Raw genomic sequence first — 10309 nt, 5'->3', positions numbered from 1 at the left:
CTGCTATTAGATAGTGAGCACCATCACAGTATTAAAATGTAATAAAACTACCCCTCATTTAAAATATAAAAGGCTCCCACTTAGTTTTTATTGTCTCGGTTTGTTATTTTTTCATCATCAGTGCTGCTTTCAATCGTGGCTCTCAATACTGATATCATCATTCAGACATTTGTGGTGGCTTTCAAATCATTTTATATTGTAAAAACTATCACTAAGATCATGAATATTACAAATCTCTCTGTTCATCAAATCAATTGTATATATATCAGAGTTTTTGAATATAATTTTAACTCTGATCTCCTCTATTTTACTATCTGTAATGAATTTCTTCAAAATGCCTCTCACAGTAACAAATCTACAAAACAGACTTTTTTTATTTAAAAGCAAATATTAATGAAGATGCATTGAAATTGATAGGAATGAAAGAAATTCTGTGCTGATATTGCTTTTGAACTCAATGAAAAGGGTTTTAGTATTGCATTCAACTGTAATAGGCGCAACGGAGATATCTATATTAGGAAATAGATACGTGGCGATAGATACGTGGCGATAGATACGTGGCGATGGCAATATTATCTATATAATGCTCGCTGATATCCGTGGATTTTAGGAGATCAGCGATTAGCTTTGAACAATAGAGATTGCTACCTTTCTAATATCCTTTGTGCGTACTTCACACTACTCTTGTAATTACTCTTGTAGCCCATCTCTTACAATTCTAATCGCTCTAAACCTTATTTGAGTGGTCCGTTGTTACGCACACCTACAACAAAACACGCAACGTTAGTTAAAACACGCAACTTAAAACACGCAAGATGGTTTCGACACGCGCAAGATCCCTTGAGAATCAGCCTGAATCCTCTACCACCTCCAACGACCACAATGCCCGATTGCAACAGTTAAACGATCAAATCCGTGAACGAGAGCAACAGTTAGCTATTCTGCACGCGCAACAACGCCTCAACGAGTTGGAAGCACAGATTCGCGAAGATACTTTTATCGAGTCCCGACCAACCCCGGATATCGCCGCAGAACCGCCGCAAAATCGACCCGTAGATGATATGGATGATGATAACGAAACACCGCCGAGATTGGAGATTAAGGATTACTATCGAGGAAAGAATATGTTAGAATTTAAGGACTATAAAGATCGCATGTTGACTCTCTTTGCACGCCACCGTCGATATTATCGAAAAGAAGAACGCAAGATAAACGACGCCAAACTCTACCTTGATGCCCACGTTAAGCAGAAGTGGTTGAATTTTGTATCAGCATACGAGAGACGCGGAGGAGCAACACCGTTAACATTCGACGATATGCTATCACACCTAGAGATGCAAATTAACGACCCGCAGAATCAGCGTCGATTGGCGAGCCAAAGGTTCCAAGATGCTAAGCAACAGGAGTGGCAATCGATACGCGACTTTTCTAAATATCTCGAAGATTGGGAGCATTACTTACCCCCATACAGCGAGGAACAGAGAATGGATAACCTGCGTAGTAAAGCATTGAAGGTGCTACGCACCGAACTCGACCGTCGAAATCAAGAACCCCAGAACTACGAAGAGTTGCTTCGAACTCTACAGACTCTCGAGGAAAATATGCCGGAGCGACGACGCGCCATTCGCAAAGGCAGACCTGCGATATTCGTAGGGAATCAGCGTCGTTCTGATAAATCTAGCAACCACCGGAATAAAAGGAAACGAGAGGAACAGACGAGTTTAACTGAACAAACCAAGAAAGATAAATATAATTGGATGAAGGAGTGCTCACACTGCCATAAGAAGGGGCATGTCGCAAACGATTGTTGGATGTTATACCCCGAAAAGCGCAACCAAGTCCGACAAGCAAAAAACTAGCAATCCCAATCGTAGGAGCAGCTGCTGCATTGGGAATACAGACGACTAGGCTGCGAGATAAACACTTATTGGCGATGAACACCTGGATGTTGACAGAAGTAGGATGGCCAATGGCGTGGACGTTAGTAGATTCTGGCGCGGATGCAAACTTCGTGTCCCATGCTTGGGCATCGAAATATTTCTCGAAGTCAGAAGGTAAACCGAAAGTAGTGGAAGCAGTTGATAATCATAGGGTTAAATCATATGGACAACGAAAAGCTGCAATGAAGATTATCGATGATGAACATGTCCTCCGGGAAGGATTCCACCATTTCGAAGAAGCCGACATCAGTGGATACGATGTAATTCTGGGTATGCCATGGTTGCAAGCTGCGAACCCCGACATTGACTGGGTGCGAAGATGCTGGACCTATAGGAAAGCGTCAAATATCAGCCACGTGCACCTAGATACCGCTAAGGAATTTGCAACTTTAATGGACGACAGCAACATTATATTCGCCGCCTTTCCATTGCGAGCTGCGCATGCAGCGACTGAGCCAAATATCCCGGATGATTATAAGGATTATCTTGATGTATTCCGAGAAGATATACCTGACGCGGAACACGCACCCCACGATCATGCCATAGATCTCAAACCTGGCAAGGAACCACCGTACCGACCGATATATAACCTGTCACCTCAAGAACTCTCCGTCCTCCGAGAATATATCGAAAAGGCATTAGAGAAGAATTGGATACGCCCGTCCAAGAGCCCAGCCGGTGCCCCAGTATTATTCGCACCGAAGAAAGACGGAACCCTGCGTCTTTGCGTAGATTATCGAGGGTTGAACGAAATAACAGTCAAGAATCGGTATCCGCTGCCCCTGATAAGTGAAATACTCGATAGATTAGCAGGTGCCAAAATATACACGCAATTGGATCTTAGGGACGCGTATCATAGAATCCGCATACGAGCGGGGGATGAGTGGAAAACGGCATTTCGAACACGATACGGACACTTTGAGTATCTGGTTTTACCCTTTGGGCTAACCAACGCCCCTGCGACTTTCCAATCTTATATCAACAAGGCCCTCAGTGATATTTTGGACGTATATTGCGTGGCTTATCTTGACGATATCGTAATCTATTCGAATACGCTTGACGAACACGTCGCCCATGTTAAGAATGTGCTGGAACGTTTAAGGCGATGGAGACTATATGTGAAACTTAGTAAGTGTACGTTCCATGCAACAGAAATTGGATTTCTGGGTTTTGTGATTACCACGCAGGGCATCACTGTCGAAAAACGCCGCGTCGATACGATCCTAGATTGGCCTGAACCGCGAACAATAAACGAGCTGCAAACATTCCTAGGATTCGCCAACTTCTACCGACGATTCATATATAAGTTCTCGATAATAACGGCACCCCTGACTGAGTTGCTAAAAGGATACGAAACAAAAAAGGGGAAGAACAACGCACCTGTCCAACTGGACGAGAACTGCAAGCACGCAATACTGCAGTTAAAAGAATGCTTTACAAAAGCACCGTTGTTAGTTCATTTTGATCCGCAGCGAAAACTCCGTATAGAAACGGACGGATCTGGCGTTGCAATCGCCGCAGTAATATCGCAATTAATGGATGATGGTCACTGGCACCCGATCGCGTTTTGGTCCAGAAAACTCACAGAAGCAGAAAGACATTATCAAACATATGATTTAGAAATGTTGCCGATTGTAGAAGCTTTCAGGCAATGGCGCCACTACCTACATGGTAGCAGGCACCCAATAGTTGTTTTATCTGACCATGCCAACCTCCGGCGCTTCATGACGACGAAGCAGCTAAATGGGCGTCAGATTCGTTGGATGCAAATGCTCTCAGCGTTCGATTTTGAAATTGAGCACCATCCTGGGGAAAATAATCCCGCAGATGCACCAAGTCGTCACTCAGATTATATAAAACACGCAGCTCCCTTGACGGGGCTCCCTACCCTGCAAGAGAAGCTGCGTAAGGGGATCTTTAAGTCACTAAAGACAAAAGAAAACACAAAGTTAGACCAATGTGTCAAGATGGTGCGAAAAAATCTGCAAGTTAAAGAAAATTGTTGGGCGAAGGGGCCCGTAGTCATCGATGACAACAAACCCTGCAGGATAAAGAACGCACCTGCAGATGAGAACGAAGTCGCCGGCGTTACGGGGTTAGACCTAGGGACCCTGGTGCCACGGATTCTAGCCGTTAAGGTATTTGAGTCCGAGACAGCCTATCGCGAAGAGGTAGCTGAATCTATTGTCGAACTCTTGCTGCAGGTTCAGAATAGGGACGCTGGCACGTCTGAACTTCGCAGAAGACTAGAGGTGGGTGACGCTAGCGTAGGTGATCGTTCGACCTGGGCAGTAGACAAAGATGGCCTGCTCAGGAAAGATGGTAAAGTCTACGTACCGCAAGACAAGGCCGTAAGGCATGAAATAATGAAAATGAACCACGATGATCCCCAAGGTGGCCATTTTGGACGTGACAAAACCATCGAAGCGATCAAACGCAAGTACTCGTGGCATGGTATGAGCGATGAGATTGCAGAATATGTGAGGACCTGCGATGTTTGCCAACGCGTCAAGATACCGCGGCATAAGCCGTACGGGTTGCTACAACCACATCCAGTGCCAGATAAGAAATGGCATACAATCAGTATGGACTTTATTGAAGGCCTACCAGATAATAAGAAGGGAAGTCAAACTTACAATGCTATTGTCGTATTTGTTGATTTGTTCACTAAATGGGCCATAATTGTACCCACATCTTCAAAGCTAGATGCGGAAGGACTCGCGGACATTATTGTATGGAAGCTTGCGAAGAACTTTGGCCTACCTGCGAACATTATTAGCGACCGAGATTCATTAATAAACAGCAAATTCTGGTCAACATTATGTTACTTACTCCATGTCCGACGAAAATTATCAACAGCCTTCCATCCGCAAACCGACGGCCAAACGGAACGATTGAACCAGGTGATTGAACATTATCTTCGCACATATTGCAGCTACCAGCAGGATAACTGGATAGAGTGGATTCCCCTGGCGCAATGGGCATATAATAACGCCTTCCACGCATCGATAAAAATGACACCATCTGAAGCGATGATCGGCCGACCAACTGAACTTCGTATAGACGTGGAACCCCCAAGCACGGGCGCGTCAAAGTCGGCGATAGAACAAGTGGAACGGATGAAGCAAGCAGAAAACAGGATCCGAGAATGCCTAGAAGCTGCCAAAGCAGCTGAGAAAAAGTATTATGATCAGCGCCACATACCAAAAAGCTTTAAGATAGGGGACTGGGTAATGCTGCGTGCAAAAAATATATCCACCTTGCGACCTTCACCCAAACTAGATCATCGATTTTTGGGTCCCTTCCAAGTAATTGATATACGCGGTACGCAGGCGTACAAACTGAAGCTTACGCCACAATATAAAGGAATTCATCCCGTGTTCCACGTTTCCCTTCTCGAACCGTATCACGCGCGCGACGGACAGATCCCACAGGCAGAACCGATAATTATAGACGCGCAGGAGGAATGGGAAGTTGAAGCTATATTGGATAAACGTCAGTACCGTGGTCAAACCCAATATCTTGTTAAATGGAAGGATTGCACAGACGCGGATAATTCTTGGGAACCTGAAGAAAATTTGGTGAACAGCCAGGAGCACTTGGAACAGTTTAATAAAACCTATCAGGAGCCAGTCAGTAAACGAAAACGAAGAAGGCGACGATGACTGCTGGATATACTTATTCCGCCCAGGGATTAAAAAACAGATCCGCCTCAGCTTGGCCAGTGTCATTTGAGGAATTGTCACCAAGGCAGACCTGCTTATTACCCCGGATTTCCTCAACTGGCGAAGCACGACGTTTCAACGATGACTTGGGAGCTGCGACCGGCGATGTAGCCACCGGGATCTCACCAATCACTGTTTCAGCCGGGGCCTCAGGGGAACCATTTCGTTGAGCCCCACGGATCTTCGCTGCGAAGAACTTAACTGCAGCTGTCACAGCGCCCTGTAAAACGTTAACGTTCGAAGCGTCTGCACCAGCGACAATTAAATCCTCAGCTGCATTGATAGCTGCCTGGGCCAACTCAACGGCGTCTGCTGGCACCAAACACGAGTTATTTTATATCCCGCAAAACATATATAGAACGATTACTTACCGGAACGCAAACGTGCTTCATCACCGAGCAGTGCTTGCATTTCTTGCGTCGACCCTCAGCAGGCTCACAGTGATGGCGGGGAGACGTTGTTAAATGTCGAATACAACGACAGCAATATGCTGCTGCGTTCCTTTCTAACACTTCAACGGGACCGTCCGCTTCCTCATCTTCGCCAGCGTTATCGCATAACTCAAGTAACGCACCAAGATCCTTGCCCAGTATTCGATATATGGCAGGCGTGACAGCGTGTCCGCCCGTCGTTCACAAAGCAAGGGTATACTGGAGGGTTTTGCAACCTTTCCAGACAACCCAAGCAAATGCTCTCGATGGCATTCAGCATATCACCCTCCACAGGTTCTGAACCGGCAACGGAAGCAGCTGGTTCTGACATTCTATTACGACATTAATCAGTATCAAGGACCTTTTAAGAAGAGAGAAGAGGCAAGAAGCAGCAAGAAAAGAACAGATGTTGGTGGATAAAACCAATATTGCAATATCGATCAAAGAAGTTGCAGCAACACAAAATCCGACCTAAAATAGAAAACGCAACCACGCAACCAAAACTTCGAATGTCGCAATAAAAATCGCATGGGAAGATACAGTGTACTTTGCTTGATCAATTGGTGTATTCTTTTAAATAAACAAAATCGTTGTTAGTGATGATGGTGATGATCTCGTTAGGATACGATTTGTGGTGTAAAGGTTAAAGGAAAGGGGTTCAGGGGTTGTGCCTAAATCATGATTGGACCGCGATAACACCGAAACTGGAACAACGTTTTTCCCGAGTCAGCAACGCTTCGGAATTAACCCGAACAATTAATTCGGTCCTATCCTGCGAACTTTATACAATTCAACCACGCAGCACATATTACGAACTTCGCACAATAAGAAGCCCTGGGGACCAGGCCTTTGAAGAAGGGAGATAATTGTAATAGGAGCAACGGAGATATCTATATTAGGAAATAGATACGTGGCGATAGATACGTGGCGATGGCAATATTATCTATATAATGCTCGCTGATATCCGTGGATTTTAGGAGATCAGCGATTAGCTTTGAACAATAGAGATTGCTACCTTCTTAATATCCTTTGTGCGTACTTCACACTACTCTTGTAATTACTCTTGTAGCCCATCTCTTACAAATTAATTCAAATGATATAATTATATATTCAAAATATTTATATCTCATTCTAAAGACTATATTTCAACAATCTTTTACTGCTATTAATATGCAATGATAGACATTTTGAAGATCTAATTTAGTTAATACTTTGACTTTTGAAAGCTTATCAAATAATTCATTTATTAGAGGTAGAGAGTATTGATTTTTGATGATGTTTTGATTTAACTCTCAATAGTCTACACAGAGATGAAGTTCATCATCTTTCTTGAAAATAAAGATAATTGATGCATCAGCTAAGCTATTGAATGATTGTATTTACTTTTTATTTAATGCATTCTTTAAATATTCTCTTAGAGCAGCTAACTCAGTTTCAGAGAGATTGTATATTAATATAAATGAAGATTGTACATCAGATTTGAGATCTATACAGTGTTTCATTTTTTCTGATTTTTATATGCTTATAGCAGCTTCTTCTGAGAATATATATGTGTATGATATAATATAATCATATAAATCAGTCAATAAAGCTGAATACATAGTTGAGAATATATGTGAAGTATGTTTTGAGTCTTTTAAACATTCTGTACATAATACTACAAGCATTTTTATTCTAACTCTGAAGAAAACTTCAGCTAAAACATTTTATTCAAAAATAATTTAAAATTATTATTTATTTTCAAAGCTTCTGAAGAAGAATCGTTTATCTGATCAATTTATAAAAAAATTTGTTTGTTTTAATGAAGGAAATTCTAACATAAAATTGTAATTTTTCATCTTCATTATATGAAAGAAATAAGATGTCTACTGTGTGTTATTCTTGTGATTAGTGACATTAATTGCAATGTTATACTTTTTAAAACAATGCATTATACATTCATCAATTGATTTGATCATCTTGATTTTGCAAAGAGCAGTTTCTAGATTGTGATTCTTTACTCAAAATTCATTGACACAGTTCACTTCTGACTCAGAATCTATTTGTGCAAGCACTTTTTACAGACTTTTAGATGTAGTGATTTCCACTGTGATCATGAAGTTTAAGATATTTTTACATTGACTTTCCATACATATAACTGTCATTGTAAGCTAAATGATGCATTTTAAACATTTTTTGAATTCTTTAAATTCTTTATATTTTTTGCATCAGTTTTTTAGTCTGATTTGATGTTTTTGAATTCATTGTTTAATTGTTTGAAGCATGAATCGATAGTATGTTCTGATTGCTTGCAATAACAGTAGTATTTTAATTGAGTGAAGTTATTAAAGTTTGTAGTGTTATTCTATTTATGTTTGTTTTGTGATTTATTATCAGCATTATTTCTGTTGTTAAAATTTTGAATGAAGTTTTTGAAATTTGATTTCTCTTTAAATTTTTTCTGTTTTTCTGACAGATTTGATTCTGTAATTGCAAGTTTATGAAGAATGGCATTATAGCTTAACTCCACTAATTTGATTGTGTATTTGTCAAATTCTTAATGAATGAAAGGTAAAACTTTCATATAGAGGTGCGATTTCTTATGATACTCACTATGAAAATGTTGTAGACACTTTTCAATTGATTGTAAATATGAAGCAAATTGTTGAATTGTTTGATTTTTTTATTACTTTGTTTTTCAGTACTATCTATCTGTATTTTGAAAACTTTTATCTGAATCAGTGATTTGACATTGCATCCAGCTGACAAATTCTTTTCATGATGGCAAAATTCACATATTATGTGTATGTTGATATCAATGTTGTTGTATTTTGACATTGAAATGAGTGATGGCTTTGATGATCTTCTGATGATTGTGTTTATTGTAGTAATCAAAATCACTGACATGGAAAGTGATAGCAGTTGTAATAAAATTTTCAAATTCTTATATATTTTTATCTCAGAACTTTATCATATTTTTCTGAGAAGAATGATTATTTATACTGAAATCTTGAAATTCTAATTATCAAAGTGGTATCTGACTATGTCTTCCACTGATAGTAGTTACAGCACTTTTCATTAAAATGTTAAATGTTTGTAATATAGATTTCAATGATCTGAAACTGTTTGTGATATTTTCACAGTTACAATTCATGTTAGTTGTGTCTCTACCATGGTTCAGATGTGCTTTGAGTGTATTTTAAATGATTGAAATTGTTTCATTCAATTTTTGCAGTAAAGTATTGTATCAATGTTAAATTCTCACAATTTTTTTTCAATCTGTAATTTTTTAATTCTTCTAGTCACAGTTATTTTCTCAGTTTCAATTATATTTAAATCTTTAGAAAAGATGTCCCCTTCTGAATTATGTTCTGAATCTAACTTTATAAAAAAAAATGATGTTTGTTGCATAATTTTAATAGCAGAGATGTGTGTTTCACAGTTTTTTTCATTGATGATTATTGCTTCTGATTCAGCAGTGGCATGAGTACAGTGGATGCTGTGGATAGAGGCTATGACTATTATTTAATGAACTGTTTCTCAAAGATTGAGTGATTAGAAACTGTGAGGGGTGATGACAATGTGAAGCATAAATAGTGAAAGATAATAAATGATGTAGTGGATGATAATACCAATAGTAATTGTAGTAATAATAATAATAGTTGTAGCTAATCACTAAGAAGGAAAAGAAAGAAAAAAGAAAATGTGTAAATGTAATGCACTCGTTTATTATTTCCTTATTATTATATTACCTTTGTTTATATCTTCGTCTATTCTTACCTCTTTCCATTATACTCTCGCTACCACTATTTCTATATGTATATATATATATATGGATGCATGTATTTCGCACATCTTCTTTCTCTTTCTTTTCCTCTTCAGCGATTAGCTACAACTACAACTACAACTACAACTACAATTACAACTTCAACTATACTATTACTATAATTATTATTATCTTCCACTACACTATATACTATCTTCTACTATTCACTCTTCACACTGTCATCACCCCTCACAGTAAAATACATACATTCATATATATATACATATAAAAATAGTAGTAGTGAGAACATAATGAAACGAGGTAAAAATAAACAAATATAATATAATAAGGAAATAATAAGCGAGCGCATTACATCTTCTGTGAGAGATTGGACATGAAGGGTGTGATTATCACCGCCGAGGCTTAATATCAATAATAGCAGTACAATTGGGGTTGGATACTGTAGCG

General features: G+C 39.5%; 3 protein-coding genes across 3 annotated transcripts; 1 reads left to right on the top strand and 2 right to left on the bottom strand.

Annotated features, from left to right (window-relative positions):
* Positions 1-815: 815 nt before the first annotated feature.
* HCAG_06047 (hypothetical protein) lies at positions 816-3276 on the top strand (the record flags this gene model as incomplete). The annotated part of the gene is made up of 4 exons (XM_001538392.1): positions 816-1649; positions 1901-1980; positions 2092-3068; positions 3248-3276. 4 exons carry the CDS (start codon positions 816-818, stop codon positions 3274-3276), a joined length of 1920 nt encoding a protein of 639 aa, XP_001538442.1.
* Positions 3277-4186: 910 nt separating this feature from the next.
* HCAG_06046 (conserved hypothetical protein) lies at positions 4187-4777 on the bottom strand (the record flags this gene model as incomplete). The annotated part of the gene is made up of 4 exons (XM_001538391.1): positions 4187-4480; positions 4519-4543; positions 4577-4699; positions 4773-4777. 4 exons carry the CDS (start codon positions 4775-4777, stop codon positions 4187-4189), a joined length of 447 nt encoding a protein of 148 aa, XP_001538441.1.
* An 841-nt stretch (positions 4778-5618) lies between these two features.
* Positions 5619-6076, bottom strand: HCAG_06045 (predicted protein; the record flags this gene model as incomplete). Its single annotated transcript, XM_001538390.1, has 2 exons — positions 5619-5977; positions 6037-6076. The coding sequence occupies 2 exons, from the start codon at positions 6074-6076 to the stop codon at positions 5619-5621; spliced, it is 399 nt and encodes a 132-aa protein (XP_001538440.1).
* Positions 6077-10309: the final 4233 nt, after the last annotated feature.

This window comes from Histoplasma capsulatum, genomic scaffold (assembly GCF_000149585.1).
Source record: "Histoplasma capsulatum NAm1 scaffold_7 genomic scaffold, whole genome shotgun sequence".
Classification (NCBI taxonomy): Eukaryota; Fungi; Ascomycota; class Eurotiomycetes; order Onygenales; family Ajellomycetaceae; genus Histoplasma; species Histoplasma mississippiense.
Note: the sequence above shows the minus strand (reverse complement) of the source record. Positions and strands in the feature narration are given on the sequence as shown.